The sequence below is a fragment of the Geotrypetes seraphini genome, chromosome 3, assembly GCF_902459505.1.
Source record: "Geotrypetes seraphini chromosome 3, aGeoSer1.1, whole genome shotgun sequence".
NCBI classification, from domain to species: Eukaryota; Metazoa; Chordata; class Amphibia; order Gymnophiona; family Dermophiidae; genus Geotrypetes; species Geotrypetes seraphini.
In genome coordinates, this window is record NC_047086.1 from 258525410 (window position 1) to 258551438 (window position 26029).

At 43.9% G+C, this 26029-nt stretch overlaps 1 protein-coding gene across 16 annotated transcripts in view; it reads right to left on the minus strand.

The window, feature by feature from the left end:
- MAP3K4 (mitogen-activated protein kinase kinase kinase 4) overlaps positions 1-26029 on the minus strand; it is a 462673-nt gene that overhangs the window by 237996 nt on the left and 198648 nt on the right. For all 16 annotated transcript variants that reach the window (XM_033937735.1, XM_033937734.1, XM_033937737.1 and 13 more), the window contains one exon: positions 21221-21487. In XM_033937735.1, coding sequence (XP_033793626.1) covers positions 21221-21487 — 267 coding nt within the window. The remainder of the gene's footprint in view (positions 1-21220; positions 21488-26029) is intronic.

The following is a 26029-nucleotide window of genomic DNA, read 5'->3' on the forward strand; positions in this document are numbered from 1 at the left end:
CCCCAGCACCCACCCAATCGATCCCCAAAAGCAGCAAGAGGTTTCAAACAGCCCTCCTCCGTAAACAGATGTTTCACGAGATGAAAGCTGCGAGTAGCCTAGCCAAGAAGAGCAGGGTTATCCCGGCCCGGAGGAAAGGCCAAGTTTCCATGGAGGGGAAGTTGATTAGACACACGTGGGTCCCCACCCAGTCTGCTGATCAAGCTCCCCCACACAGCGCGCATAGATTTCAAAGGAACACACGCACGGAACTCAGCGGGAAGCTGCTTAGTAGGCAAGTGTAAGAGACTATACAAGGAATGAGGAGCATAGAAAGCCGGTTCAAAATCCAAAGGAGTATGCTGATGTTCTCCCAGCAACCAGTCTTTCAAATGCCTGAGTAAACAGGCTTCATTGTAGAGGCCAAAATCGGGAAGTCCGAGGCCCCCCTGTTGCCAGCCATCCACGAAATATTGAAAGCGAACTTTCAGTTTACACGAATTCCAGCAAAAATGGAACAGTAAATGGGGCAAACGCGTAAGATGCTTCTTCAACAAATGAAGTGGCAAAGTTTGTAACACATACAGCCAACGCGGAAAAATCACCATGCGAATTAAAGATATACGGCCCAGCAGGGTCAGAGGGAGGTCACCCCAGGCCTCAAGTTGGACCCTAGTATCAGCCAAAAGCTTAGGAATATTAAGTGAATAGAGCTGAGTCGTGGAGACCAAAAGAGAGACCCCCAAATACCGAAAGGAGCCTGGGGTCCATCGTAAAGGAAAGGAAGCACCCCACTGAACCTGCAGGACCGGGGAGGAAGGCAAGGCCTCAGACTTGAGCAGATTCAAATGGAAGCCAGCATAGTCTCCATACTCTCTAATAGTCTCCAAAAGAGCCTGCAAAGAAGGATAAGGGTCTGTCAGAAAAGCCAAAAGATCGTCCGCAAAAGCAGCAACTTTAAAGCTCTGGGCCCCCAACTGAACCCCCTGGATAGCCGGATTCGAATAGATATCATGGAGGAGGGGGTCAAGTTCCAACACAAATAAAGGGGACAAAGGACACCCCTGACGGGTTCCCGTATGGATCTCAAATAAAGAAGAGCGACAGCCTGGGGAGTAGTATAAAGTGCACGGATCGCTGAGACAAAACGGCCCCGAAAGCCATATTTAGCCAGAGTAGCAAACAAGAAATCCCAGCGAACGCGGTTGAACGCCTTCTCAGCATCAAAACTAATAAGAAGAGAAGGTGCTGCGACTCTCGAGGTATAGTCCAAGGATGTCAAAATTTTGCGCAAATTCTTTGCCACCGAGCAACCCTGAACAAAACCTACCTGAGACTCATGAAGAAGAAGCGGCAACACCCGGGTCAATCGGTTATCCAGAATCTTTGCCAAAAGTTTGACATCAAAATTGAGTAGCGAAATAGGTCTATAAGATTCTGGGACAGTAGGATCTCTCCCGGGTTTCGGAAGAACAATGATCTGAGCTAAGGTGTTCAGGCATCACCTCAGAATTGATCATCACATTAAACATATTAGCTGGTGGCGACACAATTTCAGACTTCAGAAGTTTATAGAATTCGGCTCTATAACCATCGACTCCAGGGGCTTTCAAAGTAGGACTTTGTGCGATAGCGAGTTCCACCTCTCCAACCTCAATAGGCGTGTTCAACTGGGCATTCTGCTCCTCAGTAAGACAAAGGAGATCTAAAGTCCATCCAAGTAGTCCCCAGGAAGCCCCAAAGCCAAAGGTAGAGCAAAGAGAGCTGCATAAAAACGGCGAAAGACATCACATATATCAGTATCACCGGTGACCCGTCTAGACTCTGCAGTAACAAGATGCAAAATCTTCTTATGGCTCTCCCATTGCGAGACCAAAAGGGGCAAAAGTTTCCCCCCTTATTACCGTGAACTTATAAGCAGTATTTATAATAAGCAAAGGACTTAGTCGCCCGTTGATGTAAGATCGCATTGACCGCCGTCTGCAAAGAGACCAAACTCTGCTTGTTACTGGAAGTAGGGTGAAGAGCAAAAGCACGTTGCGCTCTCGTCATCTGTCCCGACAAACGAAACAACTCCCTATCATGGGACTTCCGCACCCAGCTGACATAATAATAACACTCCGAAGGACTGCCTTCGCCGCTTCCCAGTATAAAACAGGGTTCTCCATATGTTGACTATTATGGAATTGATAATCCTTCCACACCTCCAGAAGATATGGCAAAAAGTTAGGCTCATCCTGGAGCCACAAAGGATATGCCTAACACCCTGGCGGACGAGGCCCCACACCCGAGTCTCAGTCCATCCATACCCAGGCTTGATCCGAGATCGCATAAGGCCCAATCTCCACTCGCCGTACCCTGGAAAAGAGAGAGCGAGAAAGCAGCAGATAATCAATACGAGATTGAGAGGCATGAGCGCGAGAGAGATGGGTATAAGCTCGCTCCCCAGGATGCAGTAGTCTCCAAACATCCAAGAGATCCAAAAGTTGACACAACTGGGAGAGACCCTCAGCCTCAGTAACCCCACTGCCACTAGCAGAGTGAGATTTGTCCAGGGAAGCATCCCAGGCGACGTTGAAGTCACCCCCCCCAAAAAAAAAATAAAAAAAAAATCATCAGAAGAGGAGTACGTGACAAAAGGAAAGTCTTGAAGCGGGCATAAAAAGATTTATCATAGGTATTGGGAACACAGACACACCCCACCAGCATTGGAGCACCCCCGATCACCGCCATGCAGAAAGCATAGTGTCTTCCCTCATCAATAACCATGGGTGTAATCTGGGTGGCCACCGCTTTCCGAAAAAGAATAGCTACTCCCTGTTTCTTCCCAACTGCAGCCGTCGTTACACAACGCTCCACCCAACCCCTTCTCAATTTAGTATGTTCTAAGTCAGTAAGGCGTGTCTCCTGCAACATAGCAATATCCGCTTTAAGTCTCTGCAGATTGTGTAAAATTTTTGCCTGCTTGACAGGAGAGTTAATGCCTCCAACATTCCAAGTAACAAGTCTCACCATTCAACTCACGAAAAAATGAAACAAAGTGAAAAAGTGAGTAAAAGAATTTGGCTACCAAGATGCCGCCCCAGTCTACAGCATCCAGCAGAAAAGATAACAGGTCTCCAGGGCACCAACTGGTTCACAACTAGAAAACAAGCATTCAAAGAAAAATAGTGTCTACCGGGATCAGGCACCGCAAAAGCCAAAAAACCCCCATTCAACCAAACAAAAAACAGAACCCCCACACACAGCCCCACCCCTATTCCTCCCATCCCCCACCCACTCCCCAATCCCAGTTTAAAACTCATCCCAGAGAAACCCCCAACCCTCAGGAACCCAACAATGGCTTTCCCCGAAGGCAAAGCGAATCACATACAACGCCCACTCCCTCCCACAACCCCGAAGACAAAAGAAGCCGAATCTGCCCAGCTCCCAAACCCAGCAGAAAACACAGATGGACCCAAAGATGGGCCCCACAGAGGGAAAGCCCAAGGAGAGGGGAGAGAAGCAAACAATCCCCAGCCCTACAAGAACTGAAACATAAGCAAGCAGGGATCAAACAATGCCCAACCGGGAAACCCCAGCACTCAAAGCTCCCCCTCTCCACACACAGCCTAGGGAAACACTGCATCCCAGCCCACTCCATGGAGGAACAACCACACCAATTGCAGTTGTCAGCCAAACATAGGAAGCAGGAAAGAGAAAGGGAGAGAAACCCCCCCAGGAAGGAACACCCTTACACCCAACAGTCACCCACAGCAATGAACACTCATCCTACCAGAACTCTCATACCCCCTCTGAGGACCAGGCCCCTCCCCTCCAGTCCCCACACTCTCACAGCACTCCAAAACACACAGAAGCCTCAAGAGAACAAATACAGTGGTTCGTCCAGTTAGTCCTCAAGTAACTCAACAGGGTCTCCGGAGCTCCCGCATTCCAGTTTCCCAGAGACCAAGAGGTGTTGCTCAAAGTCTATATAAAGAAGCCAGAGTGCTCAGGAACCAGGCCCACGCACCATGCAGAGCTCAGAATCAAAGGAAAAGTCAAGGCACAGTGCTCCCAGCCCCAAGAGGAAACACAGAGGGCCACAGGAATGCAGATAGACCAGGAACATGTCAGATAAGCCTCCGAGTAGCAAGGAAAAGGCCCAAACACAACATGTAACTGGGCTAATGGTCACTCTTCAGCAAACAACTAAACAATAGAACCAGTCCACAGTAGCAGCAGGGTACCCCCTCACTCTGCCAGCCCCTCCGTAGATGAAATTGCGTTGGTAGAGGGCCCCGCCGTAGGCTCCTGAGCCAGGAAGGACTGCGCCTCCGCCACAGTGGTATAGAAAGTGGTAGTCCCATTGCTCTGGATCTGAAGTTTTGCCGGGTACAGCAAGGCGAAGCGAATGTTGCATTGGATCAGCACCGTACACACCGGGGCAAAGGCTCTTCGCTGTTGCGAGACTTTGGCAGAGTAATCCTGGAAGCATAAAATTCTCCTGTTGTTATAAGTCAGATTCTGACCCCCACGAAGGGCTTGGAGAATAGCCTGTTTGTGAACATAACTTAACAGTTTAATAATCACCACCCACGATCTCGCCATCATGGATTGCTTGAGGCCCAGCCTGTGAGCTCTTTCAATGCACAGGGGTCCCAAACCTGGTGGTAAGGTAAGGAAGGAAGTAAACCAAGATTCCATAGTAGAACGTAGATCAGACTCTGGCAAATCCTCAGGCAGGCCACAAACCGCAGATTGCAGCGCCGTGACCAGTTTTCCAGGTCCTCAAGGCAATCCTCCAAAGCAGCAATAGTTTTTGCATGGCTGCTCAGCAGGCTCTCCGCGCCCAGCACACGGTTATCCAAGGCTGCCACTAATTGGTGAAAGTGCACTTTCTCAAGCTTAGCGTCGATGGGGAGCAGACGCTTCTCTAAAATCAGCTCCATCGCAGCAGTCACCTCAGCTGCAACCTCCGAAACCCACGCCGGGCTCCCTGCCACTTCAGGATTAGTGGGCGCCACCATCTTGCTGTCCCCAGCTTTCTGCCGGTTCCGATCTTTTTGTGGGACTTTTGCCGACATCGCAGGCAACGGGGTCGCAGCCGTCAGGAGCAGCGCTCACAGGGGACGAACCCGATCCAAAACTCGGTGCAGGGCACTGAAAAAAATTGCCGATTATAAGAAGTAGTGAGAGGAAGCGGCAGGAGAGATTGCGATCAGCGTCTACCCTGCTTCATGGCGCCACGTGAGTCCTCGTCTTCTGGTTTTTAAAATGTTGCCCCTCAGAGGTGTTTTCCTGGTTGGCACTGCAATTTTTAATCTGTGTAAATTAATTCTGGGTTTTAGTATCTGGCTGATTTCTCCAATGTAGCATCCTTCTTTACACTTTTTGCATTGAATGATATATACCACATTATAAGATGAACATGTGAAGGATTCCCTTATGTTGAATGTTTTTCCCAAGCAGGGTGACTGTAGAGTCCTGTATAATATGTTGGCAAAATTTGCAGGTTGGTATATTGCAGGGACATGTGTCACCCGGCCATAACAATTATTTTATTGAAAACCTCAACACATTAGAACATGATGTTAGATCCTTCAAACAGAGAAAGAAACAGAAGGTTTTTTTTTAATTTAACCAAGAATGAGTATACAGCAATGAGGTTTCTGGCTGGAGATCCAAGAATAGTCATTAAATCTGCCAATAAGGGTGGGGGTATTATTTTATGTAATCTTCATTATTCTATAAAACAAGTTAACAGACAATTAGATGATAGGAAACGTGTTCCTCTTGATCCTACCAAAATTTTGAAAGATGAAATTTCAGACTTGGTTGATGTGGCTAGTGATGCTGGGTTGTTGTGGTTTTTTGTTTTTTTGTTTTTTTACAACCAAGGAAAAAGTTTCTCCTAGTTAAAAACCCTATAGTTCCAATTCCATCCCCCTTTTTTACGAATGCATAGTGGGCGTTTTAGTGCCGGCAGCGGTGGTAATTGCTCTGACACTCATATTATTCCTATGAGCATTGTAGCAGTTACCAATGCTGCCGGCGCTAAAATCCACGCTATGTGTTCGTAAAAGAGGGGGTACATGCATTTTCTAAAAATACATAAACCTCTTGTTAACCATCCTGGTTGATCTATAGCAGTGTCTCTCAAACTGTGTGCCCAGGCACAGTGGTGTTCCCCAAACAGATTTCAGGTGTGCCCCGAAGAGATTCCAGAATTTTACTTTATTTTTAAAAATTCCCTTCATAAGTATACACTAGAATAGATGACATATACATCTGTCTGTCTGTCAGTGTTATGAGCATCAGTGTGTGTAAGGATATAACTGCCCAGACAAGTGCATTCAAAAACAAGCACATCCATTGCATTGATTAGCAATTCTATCTACTTTAGTTTCACCATTCCAATTTCCCAAACATAGCTTGAAGAATTTTAAATAAATAACTCTCAAATTTAATTTTTGTTGGTTTTGCAATTTTATAATTTTTAATGTGCCTTGAAAAACATTTGCTCCATATAGTATGCCAGCCAGCCAAAGTTCATTTTTTAGTTCAAAGCCGACGCTGCGTCTCGTCTCTCGATCCCTGCCAGAGCTGGAAGTCTTCTCCAACTCTGGTGAGGTTCGATAAAGGAGCCACGGCTGGCCGGAACTGGCAAGCCCGCTGCGAGACAGAGAGATGCATGGTAAGCGCACATGTGCACTCTGCTGGCCACGGAACTATAGATCAGGCAACACGGCGTTAAGAATGCGCATGTGCGCTTAGCGTTTTATTATTATAGATATGCCTAGAATCTTTGATATACTACTCAATTTTAGGTACATAGGGGCACAGAAAATGTACAAAAATCCAAAGGGTCTCTAAAATAGTGTCTGCAAATGACTCAATTTTAGAGGCCCTTTGGATTTTTGTAGATTTTCTGTACCCCTATGTACCTAAAATTGAGTCGTATATCAAAGATTCTACGCATATGATTAATATTTTGCAAGACTTCAAAAGAGATTTAACTGATGTACTATTGGTAACCCTTGATATAGACTCATTATATAATTATATACCAATATTTCGTAAATAGAGGCACTAGTGATTGTTAAGAATACATTGCTAAATAGAACTTTTGACAGAAGAATACCATATTATTTAATATGGCATTTGCAACCATAGCTCTAACAAATAATTATTTTTCCTTTGAAGAGAAATTTTAACAAATCAAGGGGACAGCTATTGGAGCTGCTGTGGCTCTTGAAGTAGTGGACGTCTTTTTTCAACATCAAGTGTATAGACCAAAGGACTCAGGCACTGTGCACTGCAAATAAAATCAATATAAAAAGCTTATCCTTTCGGCTTCCTAATGTAGCTTAGCGAAACACAGACTGTTGGAGCTGTGAACTGACCTTTTCAAATAAGTGGTCTACTGTTAAACAGCTTTTGTAGAGCCATAACATTTGCCACTCCAGTAGAATTAAGAATCCTTGCTCCATGCAATATGTTATGATTAAAATTCAAGCACCTTTCCAGCGATGTTGTACTGCTGCTGTGGCGCCTTGCTGAACAGCTTATGAGCACATTTAAATATTTAAAAGCCTTTAAATGTTATGATGATGATATTATTTGAGAAACTTGCCCAGTATTGATGAGAGGGGGGGGGGGGTCTTTTGTGTTTTGTTCTATACATGCATCTTTAGCATTAACTTTTAACATTCAACTTTCTTCCATTTTCTGCTTTCTTCTCAAAATCTACTTTTCCATGGATTCCCTTACCATCTATCCATGTGTACCATATCCTTCCTCTTTCTTCTCGCCTATTCCCATCTATCCATAAGGAGCATTTCTTCTTATCTCTTCCCTGTTGCACACCATCTCCTCCCTTTGTCTTTCCTTCCCTCCATCCCTATGCATCTCTCCTCCCTCCCAGTATAACATTTCTCCCTCCCTTCTCTCCACCACAATCATGTCCAACAATTCTCCCTCTTTCTTCCTTTCCCCATATACATAATCTCTCTTTCCCTCTCACACCACACACCTATGTCCAACAATTCTCTGTTCCTTTTCCCTCCCCCACCAGCAGCATTTCTTTCTCTCCCTTCCCACTACTCCACATGTGCAACATCTCTCTTTTCCTCCTTTCCTAACCCCCCCAGCCCATGCATTTGCCCTTTCCAACCCTCTCCCAGTACACCCTCTGGAAACTCCGAACCATCAAACATTATTTTGACTTCCTCTTATTTCGATTGCTGGTTCAGTATCTAATCTTAAGCACCTTAGACTACTGCAATATCATATACTTAGGTTCCTTGAAGAAAACCATCAAACGCCTGAGAATCATCCAGAATACAGCCGTCCATCTCATCTATGGTCTCAAAAAGTCAGACCATGTAAGCCCGTTCTACAGAAAACTTCACTGGTTGCCAATAGAGGCAAGGGGTCATCTTCAGGTTTGCCTGCCTTTGCTTCAAAACCTTAACAGGTTCATCCCCATCTACCTATCACACCATTTTGCATTCCCAGGGACTACCTGCACACGGAATGCCCAACTGTTTACCTTCCCCTCCCCGAAAGGCTGCATCTACAAGAGATTCCTTGATAGAACTCTTGTCATTCCAAGCTGGCAAATGGAATAAATGTCTAACCTCCCTCATTACAAACCTCCCTCCTACCAATCCTTCAGGAAATCAATCAAAACCTACCTATTTGACAAATTTCTTTGACTCCTTCCCAACTAGTTGCATCTCTGAGAAATTATTATATATCTGTCATATTCCCGATTACTCCTAACCTCTCTCGGCTCACTAATGTAATTCAAATTATTTTACTAATGTAATTGACAATACCTTCTGTAACATTGCTGTTTATGTACAGTCTCTTCCTCTGTAAACCGCTTTGAACTGCTTCTGGTATTGCAGTATCTAATATAATAAAACACTAGGCCGCGCATGCGCCGGTTTTCCGTGAGCTGTAGCGACCCATAGGAAGTGCACATGCGCGGCTTACTGTCTGGCCTGCTCCCTGTTGAAAGACGCAGCAGTGGCTACTCTCACAATCCCCGCCTGCGTTCCCTCCCTTCCTGTAAGTTGGCCGTCCACGTCGCCGTCGTTCCCTTGCACACCGTACTCTCTCCGCTCTCTCTCTTCCTCCCCCCTCCCCTGAGGCGGATGTCGACCGCGGCGGCGGCTGTTGGTGGCTGCAGGCCGCGGCAGCCAAACCCGGATATAATTTTAACATGGAATTCAGGAGGAAGGTATGGGGGAGGAAAATACTGCACAGGGAAGTGGGGTGGGAGGGAAATGCTGCAACACACGGAAATGGAGGGGCAGAAAAGGGGTTGATGGACAGGGGAAGAGGTGCTGATGAACAGGGAGGGGGGTCAGAAAAATTAAGACAGGCCTACTGTTGGATAGGGGAAGCAGGAAGGAGGTGATGATGGATAGGGGGAGGTAAAACAAAGGGAGAAGGGCTTCTGCTGGATAAGGTGAGCAGTGATGGGGTGGTGGAGGACACAGGGGAGGTAAAAGGAAGGGAGAATGGACAGGGGGAGCAGGCAAGGGGTGGTTGTGGACAGCCAAGGAAAAAAAAAAATGACAGACAGAAATACAGAAAGCGGCTAAGGAGAGAGAAAAAAAATAAAGACAGACACACACACATATATTCTAGCACCCGTTAATGTAACGGGCTATAAGACTAGTACAAAATAAAGTTATTATTATTACATGCAGTATCTGTCTTTCCCAACCCCCTGAACATCTGTCCTCTCTGCCTTCCCAACTCCCTACCCACAGCCCCCTCCGTTAGGTTCTGCACCCAACCCCGTGTCAGACTCTGCATCCACCCTCCTCCACCTGTCAGACTCTGCATACAGCCCCCCTCCCCCATCAGACTCTGCACACAGCCCCTCCCCGTCAGACTCTGCACACAGCCCCTCCATCAGAATCTGCACCCTCCCTCCCCATGCCAGACTCATTATTCAAATCATGTTAATCCCAGGTTCTGGTTGCCTTCTGATAACTCGCTTGCCAGGGTCTCCTGCCCATATGTTGTTTCCTTTCTCCGTGCTAACCATCAATTTTCCATATCTGTTCTCCCCTTCCATTTCCCTTCCCTCCCCCGGAAGTCTAGCATCTTTCCTTTTTATCGTCTCCATCCTCGCAGCTGCACCGATGGACCCCACCATCCCCAGATCCACCATCTCTCCTTTTCTCAACTACCCTTTCATCCAGTATCTCTCCCTCTTTCCCCACCACCCCAGTGTCCATTATCTCTCCCTTTCTCTTTCCAACTACCTCCCCCACACCATCCCTTGTGTCCAACTTCTCTCCCTTTCAGTTCCTTCCCTCCTTCCATCCCATTGTCCACCATCTCTCTCCCTCTGTTTTTAGACGCATTATTTCTTCCCCTCCCCCCAAACCTCAGTCAAGCATATGCACATCTCTTTGCACCCCTCCTTGTACTTCTACACCAGGGCCCAGGCTGCCACCCCCACCCCCAGGCCTGCAAATTTTCCCCCTTATTTCAAGCATCCTGAGACTTCCCGTTCTCACTTTCAAAGCAGCCTGCAGAGGATAGTCGGTCGCCTGTAGTGATCCTAACAGACTATCGTTGGCCTCCGCAGCACGCTTCTGTCACGGTCCCGCCCCTCCTGTGACGTATGGCACCACGGCAGAGGGAACGTGCTGCGCAGGCTTTGGTAGCCGGTTAGGATCGCTATAGCCGACCAGCGATCCTCTGCAGGCTACTTTGAAGGTGAGACCAGGAAGCCGGGAGAGAGATGGTGGACAATGAGATGGAGGGAGGGAAGGAACAGGATATTTTCTCGTGGTCCAAATTTGGCCCGTGGATCAAAGTTTGACATCTCTGCTTTAGAGGAAAGGCAAGAGAAGGGAGATATAATAGAGATGTTTAAATACCTACGTGATGTAAATGTGCATGAGTCGAGTCTTTTTAAATTGAAAGGAAACTCTGGAATGAGAGGGCATAGGATGAAATTAAGAGGTGATGAGCTCCGGAGCACTCAAAGGAAATACTTTTTTACTTCCATGATCAATGAAAATCTGTCCTTCGACACTGCTGACCACCACCTCCTTATTGATCGTCTCAGTAACTGCGGTGTCACAGGTTCAGCCTGCTCATGGTTTACCTCCTATTTCAAAGATCATAATTTCAAAGTCTATTCGAAAGAGAAAATCTCATCTCCCATTATTCAAACTTTCAGTGTTCCTCAAGGCTCTATTCTTTCTCCTTTACTATTCAATATTTTTTTTGCCCCTTTTCTCACTCCATCGGCTTTACTATCTTTGCTTACGCAGTCGACATCCAACTTCTTCACCCTGTTGATTCTTCAAATATTAGCAAAATACAAGAAATTAACACCAAACTAGGGTGCCCTAGTTGCACTCCCCTAACACTATTCCTGTCATTTATGACTACGGTATTCTGATAGCATGATTTTTCTGTGTAGCATTCTGTAGTAATTTGGCTTAATCAATTTTCTCAATAGTGGAGGAGATATTTGTGAAGGGGAGGGGAAAGGAGACAGGGGTTTTGTTGATCCTTGCTCTGTATTTGTGTTTAGAAAATGGCAATTGTACAAACTATTGTTTCTTTTTATACTTTAATAAAATAAGTTCAATATAAAAGCATAACTATTTGAGGCTTGTGCGGATGGGATCAAATGGTTTGTGGGAATGGGGTGGGGACTGAGCTCACGGGACAGGGACAAATTATTTCCCCATGTCATGCTCTAATATTGATCACATTGCTCAAATGTCTTATAATGGTTATTCATGTATTATTTATGATGCTCCATTTTGATGATCATATGGAGTCACCACTCCAATTGTTGATTCATACAGTACCGTACTGTAAATCCTTTTTGAATTTTATTTGTACCATTCCATATTCTTTTCAGGATGTGCACATATTCTTTTATGTGAGACGTGGTAAGTTTGTTCTATTTCATTATTGCCTTTATTTGTTTTTTTTATAAGACTATAGATAACAATGGTGTTTCAGTAAGGATCATCTTTGTGCTTTTATTTTTATTTATGTGAATACTCCTGTCTACTTGCATTACCTTTGGTAGAAAACAAGCATTTTCAGCTGTATAGGCTTTTTCCATGTTTCATTCACATAAGCATGAACAGTAGTAGCTCTACCCTCGACAGTCGGTGACAATTACATATTTAATTGGTGATGACATATAGTTGCTACTGAGCATGTGCCGGGTTTCCGATTTCTCTCCGTCCCGCCATTTGAGACAAAAAGGTTTCAACGCAGCTGTTTTTGCACAGTGAGCAAGGAGACCTAAGGCTTTGTTGTGATTTCTTTAAATGTTTAAATTTTTTTTAATTGATTTTATAAAAAACATCTTACAAAAAGTGTAACAGATTATTAAGCAATAACATTCTTGAAAAGTTCTTATGTACTATACATTAATACCAATAAAACGATCCCCTCCCCTTCCCGCCCCCATTTCTGGATTTGTATGTAGAATATGAAATTTTTTATATGATAGGTATACATTACTATTAAAGTTGTTTAACATAAGAATCTAATGGACCCCAAACTCTTATAAATCTTTGCGATTCATTTATTTTTTTCTGCAAGCATTTTCTCATATTTGTAATACATAGGGTCTCCCACCAAAACGGCATATTCATCCTATCCCATTGTTTCCAGGGTAGTGTGGTTAGAGCCACAGCCCCCTGAGGTTGTGAGTTCAAATCCCACACTGCTTCTTGTGACCCTGGGCAAGTCACTTAATCCCCCATTGCCCCAGGTACATTAGATAAGAGTGTGAGCTTGCCGGGACAGATAGGGAAAATGCTTGAGTACTTGAATGTAAACCATTTAGACTACAAGTGGTATATAAATGCTTAAATAAATAAATAATAAAATAAACAAGTAATAATCATTTGCAAAGCCACACCTGTCATGAAGTTTATCTTTGAAACTATTTAGCGGGCTATTTGTCATAACTGAAGTACCAAACATTATAATTCCATATGATAATGGAATTGGAACATCAAGAATCAAAATTATTTTATTCCATATGGACTTCCAGAATCCGAATATTAAAGGACATTGCAATACAAGATGATCTAATGTCCCAGTTCGTAACTGGCAATGCCAGCACCTATTAGAAAGTGTAGAATCTGTTTTTTATAATCTCACTGGAGTCCAAAATACTCTACACATTAAATAGTATAAAGTCTGCCTCATTGAGGCTGAGGCTGTACATTTCACTCTATGATTCCAAAGCCTAGGCCACTGAGTTTCTGAAATATTAATTTGTAACCCTAAACTCCAAATATCTCGCAGGCCTGTTTTGGACTTTTTAGGTTCATATTGCCTTATTACTTTGTACCATGTGGAAGACTGATGTCCAAGGAATTCTGCTTGAAAATATAACAGGCTCTGCTGACCATCTAAAGAATGCCATTCAGGAATTCCTTTTTGGATAGCTTGTTTTAATTGTATCCATTTTTAAAATTTTGTTTCCCCGATAAACCAAATGTCTGCTGTAATTGGAAGAATTTATTATTGGGACATATGTCTTCTAATATTCTAATGATAAATTTACAACTTGACAAACTCCACACACTGTGTTTGGTATAGCACCTTTAAATCACTTTATCTTTACTAAAACGAGCTTCAGAAATATCTATCAAATATACAGGCACTTTTGGTAAAGCATACAAGCATTCACCAGGCCTCAGTCAGCCACAAAGGCTGAGATATATCAATCATAGGCTCCTTCTGCACCTGTGAACCATCACAGTAAAAAACTCAAATGTGAGAAAAACCTGTGCGGCATCGGTTGCAAAGCATAAATATTCAGGTGCACATAAACACAAAGTAGTGTGTGAAAACGTGGTAATCACAAAGTTCAAAAAAACAAAAAATCCCAAATCCCCCCAAAAATCACACACAAATTAAGCCAAGAACTTAGCTGGATGGTGTTGGAGTGTACTACAACGGTGGACTGAAGACGAGAGGTTAAAGGTGGACTCCTTCCTGTAATAGTCCATCCACCGGATCATCGGGGGAAAATTGTAAATCCTGCAGAGGTTCACCTTTCACAAAAGCAGGTATATTTCACATTCCAGTTACTAGTCACACCTCTCACTGCTTCCCACTGGCAACCAACAGTTCAAATCACAGCTGTAAACAATACTGACGGCCCATGGTGTGAAAAGTCAAACAACAGATCCTTCCTCGACAAGAATCTTGTTCCACTTCATTATGCTGCCTCAGGAGAAAAGGGCTCACAAAATAACAAAAACAAAAAACAAATGCATTTCTTCCATCACCACAGCAAAGGCTCTGTAGTGGCAGGCAGATTTAGCCCTCCCAAGCATGTAATCAACATTTCCATTTCATAATAAGAGGCACACAGCCCTTTCAGGAGTCAGTAGAATGCCTGCCATTCAATGGCATTATTAAGTCCTCTGGGTTCCAGTGTCTGCAAAGTGTAAATCCAGAATTGTTCCCTTTGTCTTAACTTTGCTTGTATGCTTTACCAAAAGTGCCTGTATATTTGATAGATATTTCTGAGGCTCGCTTTAGTAAAGATAGAGTGATTTACAGGTGCTATACCCAACACAGTGTGTGGAGTTTGTCAAGTTGTAAATTTATCATTAGTATTGTATTTGACAAATGCACCTTAAATAAGTATTTTGCAAGTAAAAGTTCTAATGTTCTAATTCCAGCTTTTAATCAATCCTTCCATAAAATTTTAGAATTTCTAATCTTAATTTTAGAATTTAACCATAAGGATTGGCATTTTGTTTTCTTAATAGAAATTGGCAATATAGTATCCAAGGACCTTAAAATCTTCCAAGTTGAATGAAATATTTTATTGTCTTTATATATTTTTGGAAGATCAATACTCAATATATGTTTTAAACAAAGTGGTGCCATAAGTTGATTTGCAAGTATAAGCCAATTAGGAAGAATTTCAATCAACTCTGGAATAACCCAATATATACCTTGTCTTAAAATATAAGCTTGGTGATAATTATAAAATTTTGGAAAATTCACACCACCCTTTGATTGAACTAGCTGCAAAGATAAGGCAATTCTAGGTGTTTTCCCAGACAATAAAAAATCTAAAAGAGCTCTGTTGATATTTTTATAAAAAGCCATCTGAAAGTAAATCGGTATCATACTCATCTGATAACAAATTACAGGAGAAATCATCATCTTAATGAAAGATGTAATGGGTTCCATTTTTCACACATTTCCTTAGCCATCAGAATACGTCTTTCATTAGCAAGCAAGGTCTCTTCTATAGTTCTTTGAAATATTATCCCTATATATTTTATACCCTCCTTCCTTCCAGAGGAATGAAAACGGATCGAATGCACTTTTAAGACAATGAGCATTCAGTGGAAGGACCTCAGATTTGCTCCAGTTGATCTTATGTCCAGATAACTCCACAAAATTTCCAATCAACTGTAGCTGTACATGGAGTTCCCCTTCCCTATGAGAAATGTAAGGTCTTGCACATAGGGAAGGGGGGAACTCCATGTACAGCTATACGATGGGAGGGAGGGTACTGGGGGAAGGTAACCAAGAAAAAGATCTGGGGGTATTGGTGGATAACACAATGAAGCCGGCGGCGCAATGTGCAGCAGCCTCAAAGAAAGCGAGCAGAATGTTGGGCATTATCAAAAAAGGTATCACTACCAGAATGAAGGAAGTTATCCTGCCACTGTATCGAGCAATGGTGCGCCCATATCTGGAATACTGCGTCCAATACTGGTCGTCATACCTCAAGAAGGACATGGCAATATTCGAGAGGGTCCAGAGGAGAGCAACGAGAATGATAAAGGGCATGGAGAACCTTTCATATGCCGAACGGTTGGACAAGCTGGGGCTCTTTACCCTGGAAAAGCGGAGGCTGAGAGGGGACATGATAGAGACTTATAAAATCATGAAAGGCATAGAGAAGGTGGAGCGGGACAGATTCTTTAGACTAGCAGGGACAATAAAAACAAGAGGTCATTCAGAAAAACTGAGAGGAGACAGATTCATAACGAATGCAAGGAAGTTCTTCTTCACTCAACGGGTGGTAGACACCTGGAACGCGCTTCCCGGAGAGGTGATAAGACAGAGTACAATTCTGGGGTTCAAAAAGGGACTGGATGACTTCCTGGAAGCGAAGGGGATAACAGGGTACAGATAGAGGTTTACCTTACAGGACATTAAGTGAACAGGGTATGGACGTTTTAGGTTAGGTAGGGAACGCTTACAGGTCATGGACCTGGGGGGCCACTGCGGGAGCGGACTGCCAGGCACAATGTACCCCTGGTCTGACCCAGAAGAGGCAATTCTTATGTTCTTAAAACTGGAATTGTTACTTCAGGTCTTACCATCGTCCTCAGCACCACGTTGGCTCTGCTGCAATCCTGCCCCTGACATCAGAGGAGGGGGCGGGACCGCGGTAGAACAAACGTGGTGCCGAGGATGATGGCAGCCTGCAAAGATCCCTACAGCACCACAATCTTCTCTGCAGGCGGCTGATTATCTTTAGGTAAGAGCAGGGAGGCCAGGGGGGAGAGTTGGAGGACGCTGCAAAGGGCCAAGGCAGCACTTCCCTCGCCCTCCTCCCTCGCCCCCTAAAGCAGCAGCAGCAAGCCAGCAAGATTTCACATTGCCGCTCCTGCTTTAGGGGGTGAGAGGGGAGGGCTGGTAACTGAATCAGCGAGGCCGATTTAAAAAAACAAAACAAATTGATTCAAATCGAAACACCTGATTTGAATCGGTGAATCAATTCGAATCAGAAATCGGACAGCACTAGTATGAACTTGTGATCTTGGGAGACTGAAAAAAACCACATGGGTTCGCCATGGGAATCCCAGACTAAGTCCCAGATTCACTAAAGGTAGTGATTCAATCACTGTTGGCAGATGCTCTGGCCGATTTTGAAACAGCGATTGATTCACTACCTTGTTTGAATGCAGATGATTTGCTTGGAGATGCAAATCATTTGCATGCAAACTCCCCAACTCCAAGGTCCCTCCTGCTGCCATCGACCCCCCTCCTCCCCCAAGGCCAGCCGAACACCCCCTACCGCACACCAAACACCCGCTTAAAAATATGGTAGGAGGGATGCTGACTCCCTCCTGCCATCGGGCCGATTCCTTCCTCCCCTCAAAAAAAACAACAAAAAACAAACAGCAGGAGGGATGCCCACTCCTTCCTGCCACTGAACAGCAGACACGGAGGCCACCTCCCCCTTCTCTCCGTCCCCATACCTTTGACAAGTTGGGAGCAGGAGGGGTGTTCAGTCTCTCCTGCTCCCTCCTCCAATGCAATGCGGGCCTTAGGCCCCACCCCGGTGCATCATGTGATGCATGGGGAGGGGCCTAAGGCACACATTGCATCGAAGGCCGCAGGAGGAACTGAGCACCCCTCCTGCTCACAACTTGTTGAAGGTACGGGGACAGGGAGAGGGGGGGAGGTAGCCTCGGGGTCTGCTGTCTGGTGGCAGGAGGGAGTGGGCATCCCTCCTGCTGTTTGTTTGTTTGGGGGGGGAGGAAGGAGTTAGCATATCTCCTGCCATATTTTTGATCACGGTGGGGGGAGCGCCGATGGCAGGAGGGACTGGACATCCCTCCTGCCATTTTTTTGGTTTCAGGGAGGGGGAAAGGGAGGGAGCGCTTTGTCAGGGGGTGAAGCTTTTTTTTTTTTTTATTGCCAGATATTTTGTATGGAATATATGCAAAATATCAGTGCCATTAAAAAAAAACAAAAGAAAAACAAACAAACAGGCAGTCGGTTTTTAGGATAATAAAACCTGATTCAAAATAGCTAAGCAATTGTTAGTGAATCAGTCACTTGGCTATTTTGCATGGGGTTTTACCAGTTTGCATGGGTGGATTGGATCGGAGATTCATCAGACAGCAGTTTAGTGAATTGGGTTGGGGAACACAAACAATTGCAAAACCACTAAAACCCTAACCAGCAACACTAACCCTATCCCAGTAGACAGATCCTGGACAGTCTTTGAGCATGTATCCGAAACCCAGGTCTCTAAACTGTGCCACAAATTAAGATCCTGCAAATGTGCCCTGGACCCGTTCCCTTACTACCTTTACGAGAGAAAATTCCCGTGCAGGCTATTTCATCTCTCGCCAGACTTATCAACTCAGCCTTACTATCTGGCCTATTTTCCGTACAAATGGGACACATTGCCCTGACCCCACTACTGAAAAAAGCTGATCTAGACCCATCCTCCCCTTCCAGCTATTGTCCTATAGCAAATAATCCTCTCCTGACCAAAATGCTCGAGGTTATTATATCTTACTTAGAGAGATTCTCCATTCTATTACCTTGCCAATATGGCTTCAGACCCAATTTCAGCACTGAATCCCTGCTGGCCTCTTTAATCTCAAAGATTCAACAACTTCAATCTCGTAATAAGCTGTCCTACTACAATTTGATCTATCTGCGGCCTTTGATGTTGTCCATCACGATATCCTAATTTACCAACTTTCTGAGATAGGCATTGATTCCACAGTCTTAGACTGGTTCTCGAAATTTTTACGATCCTGCTCTTACACTGTTAACATGAATGGAACCATGTTTTCTCCTTGGACACCGTTATATGGTGTTCCCCAGGGATCACCCCTGTCCTCTATTCTTTTCAACATTTATATGAATTCTTCCATCTATCTCCCTTTGAAACTCTATTTACATATGCAGATGACATTCTTGTCCTTCTCGAGATAGATTCGAACCTCACCGAAAATATAACAGCTTGCATAACGAAACTTCAATCCTGGGCCCTCTCTGTACAAATGAAGCTGAATGAGTCCAAAACAAAATTACTCTGGCTTGGCCCAAAATTAGATCAGTTACCCACGCTCATTCCACTACCTTCTGGTCCCACTCTGGCTTGGCCCAAAATTAGATCAGTTACCCACGCTCATTCCACTACCTTCTGATCCCACACTGCAGATCAAATTCTCAAGCAAAATTTTGAGCATCATTATTGACTCTACACTTCCCTTTAATGATCATCTCAACTCTCTGGTAAAAAAAATGTTTTTTAAGTCTTCACATGTTGAGGAAAGTGAGATCCTGCTTCCGCCAACAACATTTTGCTGTCCTTGTACAATCAATCATTCTTTCCAGACTGGACTATTGTAATTCCATCTATCTAAGCCTAACCAGGAAAAATCTTCAAAGACTTCAGCGGATTCAGAACACTGCGGCTAGGCTGACCTTTGCAAAAAGCAAATTCGATCATGTTTCCCCGCTTCTGTCAAAACTTCACTGGGCTTCCGGTGATTTCTAGAATTCACTTTAAATGTACCTGCCTAATTTTCAAGATCCTACATGGCATTCTTCCTCCCCTAATCCCACTATCCTGGAATTCTTCAAGACCTGACATTACCAGATCCGCCCACATACTCAAACTATCTTCCCCTCGTTAAAAGGTGTCATGTATGCAGGTAAATTAGGGAAATCCCTTTTCTTCAAATTCACTGAGCTTTGGAATAACTTCCCTGCCCCACTGCGGAACCTAGGCTCATTCCAATTACTCTGAAAGCATCTGAAAACCTGGCTTTTCTAAAAAATGTAAAGCTAGCTATCCTCTTCATAACCTCTAATTTCTTATTATGTCCTACCCTCATTTATTGAATTACCTGTAAACCGTGTCGAGCTCTATCTTTATAGAGATGATGCAGTATACAAACTTAAGGTTTAGTTTAGTTTAATCGTTACAGGATCGGTAAGTTTAGTGAATCTAGGCCTATGTGCAGACACGACAGGCACCTCTGGAAATGGCTAGGAACTCAGGACAGGAGTTCCAGCAGCTTCCAGAAGCCTAAGGAAAAGCATTGAGAAGCAAAGCCAGTACTTGGACTTCCTGGAAGGTGGTCTCAGTCTTTGTGACTTCACTCCAGAGTAGATTTAAGATCTGGATTTCGGTGGGAGATTTGTCTTTTGGTCAGAAACCACCAACTGACCAGTAAAAAAATCTGATTAAATGAGTTGGCTTCTGTTAGTCAGAGCCCACCATCTGATTGTTGTAATTTGAGTTTGGAAATTAGAAATAACATTTTGAGTGAAGGAGAGGGAGAATATGTACATAGTTGGGCTGTGTTCTGAAAGCTACTGTTCAATAGTATGCCTTTTCCTTGTTTCAAGAAGGAGTTAAGAGTTTTGGATTTATCTTTTCTGCAAGCTTGCTGTGGAGCCCAACCGTGGAAATCGGCTCCTGCTCTTTGTCTTCAACAAATAAAAATAACTGTGCTACCAGGTAAAGCAAGGGGTTACATGAAGATGAACAAAGATGATCACTTATTTACAAGTCAAAAGCAAGAGCCCAAAAATCAGGCTGCCATCCCAGTCACTTCCACAGCAATGCAATATTTATATTTATCAGAATGATATAATTTTCATCCACTTTTGCTGCAGGACTTGATTGTACTTAACTAGAAATGAATGCATATCCAACATAAAAAATTATTTGCATTTGAAGGAGGAGTGAATACTGAAATATGATATTCTGAAAAATTGCATGCTGAAGCTTCAAAGTAACACTAAGACCAGCGTATTCCAGACTATTGCACACTACTGTACAATACAAATATTAATCTGGGCACAACAGACAAAGCCTTAATCCTCTTGGATCACAGTTCAAATTTTACTCTGATAAACTTTCTACTACATCCTACTGTTTATACATTTATAGCCCTATATACTGTGTAGTATTACAGTTGCATGCCCTAACAGAACTTACTCATGTAAATATTCATTACTTTTCACTTGGGCTGCTGAATACAGGTGAGAGTATGTATAAGGGTGCAAATGTAGGTGTCCCCCATTTACTTCATAGGCCAATTACCAATACCTTACCTTATACAAGCAAAACTCATTCTGTTGTCAGCCGACAAAGTAGGCTGCATATTTACTCTGCTGATGCTATGATCCTGCGCAGACACTTGCCCCCTCCCCTGAATAAATAACTATAAGAAAATGATAAAAGCGGCAAACCAACAACATCAATTTGTAACCTGTGTGAATTATCAAGCCATATTAAATCCCCATTTTCACTTGAACAAATGTATCCACAAAAGTCATTTGAGAATGATTCCTAGCAGTTTTTTAAAATTTCATTTATTGGCGTAATATAAGAATCCAAAATGAGATAATTGATGGATAATTAAAAGGACAGACTTCAACAAAAGCCACTGATTTAAAATCATATGTAAACTACTAAAAAACATGAGAGACATACCTGCATACTTCTTAGAGTATCAGTGGTCTCCACTTGAGGTACTACTTTGATAGACTGTCCATCCCATGAATCCCAGGTGTCCTCCAGTTCTTGATCTTTATCCCTGTGCTTAGTCATAAGTAAATAGGCTTCGTATGTAACTTCTTCAGCATCTTTTGAGCAGTCTTTTCCTGCAGCTGCATTCAGTAGCTGCAAAATCACCGACTTCCCACCCGAAAGGTTATCTGGGACAAACACGTGCAAATTGTCTAACCCAGGAATTTGCACCTACAAAAAAGTTAGAAAAATGAGCACAAATCAGTTCTCAGACCCCAACACGGGGTGCCATACCACAGATACCTTGGCTTATCCAGGCACTACCCTTGCTCTTCCCAATTTACAGCCTTTTCCAACTTGCTTTACCTTCTGCCTGGCTGTCAACCGATAGATTATGTTCTTACCTTTGCTAATCTTCTTTCTTGTAAATCCACACTTTATTCCAGGACCAGTGGGTTATTTCCCTCTATCTGCCAGGACTTTGTAGGAACCCCCTACGTCATCACTGTGTTAGTATCCCAGCTCCTCAGTCAGAATAAACACAGCCAGGAATATATGTAGAGAACAAGAGAGAGGAACAGGAAAACTCTACAACAAGTAAATCAATTCTGCTTATATCAACAAATGTAAAACAGCAACAATGAAAAATGAGATAACAGGTCATTAAACAGTATAAACCTGAATGACAACACAGCGCTATAGGGCAGTGGTAGGCAATTCCGGTCCTCAACAGCCGGAGCCAGGTCAGGTTTTCAGGATATCCACAATAAATATGCATGAGATAGATTTGCATCTCAAGGATACAGTGCATGCAAATCCATCTCATACATATTCATTGTGGATATCCTGAAAACCTGACCTGGCTATAGGGAAACAAAGCCTGTACTGTCAGAAGGGGGCACCTGAACCAGGGACTCCCCTCCAAAATAAAAAAGCGCTAAACCCATTCAAATGACACTCTTATAAAGGCTGGTCAGAAAATAGAAATACAGCTTACCTGTACTTGAAAAGGCAGACAATCGGTGAATCAGCAAAGAATGGGGTGGGTTCCCAGAATAAAGGATTTACAAGAAAGAAGATTAACAAAGGTAAGAACCTAATCTTTCGTTCTTGTACAATCCCACTTTATTCTGGGACCAATGGGATATAACAGAGTAGTCCCCAAAATTCAGGGTGGGATTGGTGAGTCCGCTGCCAAAACAGCATCATAAGAACATAAGCAGTGCCTCTGCTGGGTCAGACCAGAGGTCCATCATGCCCAGCAGTCCGCTCCTGTATAGTAATCCTCTATCTATACCCTTCTATCCCCTTTTCCTTCAGGAAATTGTCTAATCCCTTCTTGAACCCCAATACCATACTCTGTCCTATCACACCCTCTGGAAGCGCATTCCAGGTGTTCACCACCCTTTGGGTAAAGAAGAACTTCCTAGCATTGGTTCTGAATCTGACCCCTCTTAACTTTTCCGAATGCCCTCTCGTTCTTGTAGTTTTCAAAAGTTTGAAGAATCTGTCCCTCTCCACTTTCTCTATGCCCTTCATGATCTTGTAAGTCCCTATCATGTCCCCTCTAAGTCTCCACTTTTCTAGGTAAAAGAGCCCCAGATTCTCTAATCTTTCAGAATATGAAAGGTTTTCCATATCTTTTATCAATCATGTCGCTCCTTTCTGAGCCCTCTCGAGTATCGCCATATCCTTCTTAAGGTACGGTGACCAATATTGGACACAGTACTCCAGATGCGGGCGCACCATTGCCCGATACAACGGCAGGATAATTTCTTTCGTTCTGGTTGTAATACCTTTCTTGATAATACCTAGCATTCTATTTGCCTTCTTTGAGCCCGCTGCACACTGTGCCGACGGCTTCATTGTGTTATCCACTATTACCCCCAAGTCCATTTCTTGGGTACTTTCACCCATTACCAGCCCTCCCATCGTATAGCTGTACCTCGGGCTTCTGTTTCCTAAATGCAAGACTTTACATTTCTCTACATTAAACTTCATCTGCCATCTCGTCGCCCACTCTCCTAGTTTATTCAGGTCCCTTTGTAAATTTTCTCAGTCCTCTTTAGTCCTTACTCCACTAAGTAGTTTGGTGTCATCTGTGAATTTTATTATTTCGCACTTCGTCCCTGTTTCAAGATCATTTATAAATACATTGAACAGCAGCGGCCCGAGTACCGACCCCTGTGGAACACCACTCATGACCCTCCTCCAGTCCGAGTAGTAACCCTTCACTTCTACCCTTTGCTTTCTACTTGCTAACCAATTTTTGATCCATCTGTGTACGTCTCCTTCCACCCCATGGTTCTTCAGTTTCTGTAGTAGGCATTCATGGGGTACCTTGTCAAAAGCTTTTTGGAAATCTAAGTATACAATGTCTATGGGGTCCCCTTTGTCCATCCGTTTGTTTATTCCTTCGAAGAAGTGCAGTAAGTTTGTTAGGCACGATCTTCCCTTGCAGAAGCCATGTTGGCTTGGTTTCATCAGTTTATTCCTTTCTAGATGCTCATCTATGATGTCTTTTATCAGCGCTACTGCCATCTTCCCCGGAAATGAAGTCAAACTCACCGGTCTATAGTTTCCCGGGTCACCTCTCGACCCTTTTTTAAAGATGTTTTCAAGGATATATTACAAATCTTTTGTAGTAGTTCTGCTATTTCCTCCTTTAGTTCTTTCAATACCCTAGGGTGGATTCCGTCCGGGCCCGGAAATTTGTCAGTTTTTAATATATCTATCTGCTTGTGTACGTCTTCAAGGCTTACCTCAATGGATGTTAGTTTTTCTGTGTGATCTCCTATGAAGATTTTTTCAGGTTCCGGCACGTTGGATGTGTCCTCTTGTAAATACTGATGAAAAGAACATGTTTACTCTATCTGCCACTTCTTTTTCCTCCTTCACCACTCCTTTCCTATCTCCGTCGTCCAGCGGTCCCACCTCCTCCATTGCCGGCTGCTTCCCTTTAACATATCTGAAGAACGGTTTGAAATTTCATGCTTCCCTGGCTAGCCTCTCTTCATATTCTCTTTTTGCTCTTCTCACTACGAGATGACATTCTTTTTGATGTTTCCTCTGCTCTTTCCAGTTGTCCCCAGTTTTGTCCTTTTTCCATTTCCGGAATGAATGTTTCTTGTCTCCTATCGCTTTCTTCACTTCTTTAGTTATCCACACCGGGTCTTTTGTTCAGCTCTTTTTGCATCCTTTTCTAAATCTGGGGATATACAGATTTTGTGTCTCGCTCATCGTGTCCTTGAATAAAGACCAGGCTTGCTCTACAGTCTGCGATTTCTTTGAGCTGTTCCTAAGTTTCTTCCTTACCATTACTCTCATCGCTTCATAGTTTCCTTTCTTGAAGTTAAAAGTTGTCACTGTGGTTCTCTTTCCCTTCAATATTCCTATTTCAACTTTGAACTTGATCATATTGTGATCGCTGTTTCCCAACGGTCCCACTACTTCCACTTCCTTTGCTGGTCCTCTTAGTCCATTAAGGATTAGATCCAGAGTGGCATTCCCTCTCGTCGGTTCTCTGACAAGCTGTTCCATGAAGCAGTCCTGTATAGCCTCCAGGAATCCAGTCTCCCTAGCGCATTTTGAGCTTCCAAGACTTCAGTCTATCCCAAGATAGTTGAAGTCTCCCACCGCTTTTGCATTCTCGCTTCATCTCTGCTTTCATTTCTTCATTGTTTGCTTTGGTTTGCCCAGGTGGACGATAGTATAGGCCCATCCTTATCTCAGGCCCTTTCCTTCCCGGTATTTTAACCCATAGTGATTCCAATTGGTTGGTCGTCGCCACTGTGTCCACTCTGGTTGAGTGTATGTTATCCTTTATGTATAGGGCTATTCCTCCTCCTTTTTGACCTGACCTGTCTTCGTGATAAGAGTTTGTATCTCGACAGTGCTACGTCACATCCTTCTTTGGCCGCCACATCGATCCTGTAGAACTTGGTGAAAGTATGTATGGAAAACCAGCCAACGACTCTGTCCAAGAGGACGAAACATCTCAGGTTGAGTGAGCCCGCACTGCGAGGGGGGGCTTCTTTCCAGCCACCACGTAAGCAGCGGAAATGGCCATGCAATTCAACCTGGAAACAGTAGCCTTAGAAACCAGGCTACCTTTGCAAGCAGGACCTGCAAGAACAAACAGGTAGTCAGAGAGGGGAAGTCATAAGTGACCTCCAGATACCACAATAGAAGTCTGCACACATCCAAGGACCGTTACACCCGGTACTGCTCCCTTGACCCAGAGGAAGCAAAAGCAGGAAGCTGAACTTCCTGATTCACATGGAAAGCAGAAAGAAGGGACAATACACAGCATCAGAGCAGAATCAGTAATACAGAAAAAGGGATCCCTGCAGGAAAGAGCCTGGAGTTCCAAGACCCTGCGGGCTGAGGTAATAGCTACCAGGAAGACCGTTTTGATCGTGAGATCCATAAGAGATGCCTGCTCCAGAGGCTTATACAGCGGACGAGACAGAGAGAGAAGAACCAGAATAAGATTCTGGATCTGACAGGGAAGGCACAATGAAGGCCTAAGTTGCAGAGCACTCCGCAAAAAATAAGCTACATCCAGATGAACTGTCAATGAGCCCCTCAGAGAAGGAGGGCCCATACACGACAGACCGGCAATCTCTACACGGTTAGACTTGTACCACTAGACCTGTCTTCAGGCCATCCGAGGCCCGAGAATTGATGGGAAAGACTGATCCACCTGTTGCAGGGCACACCAGGCCTGGTAATACCAGGCCACTACTGTGATATTCTTTTTGCTGTGAAGCA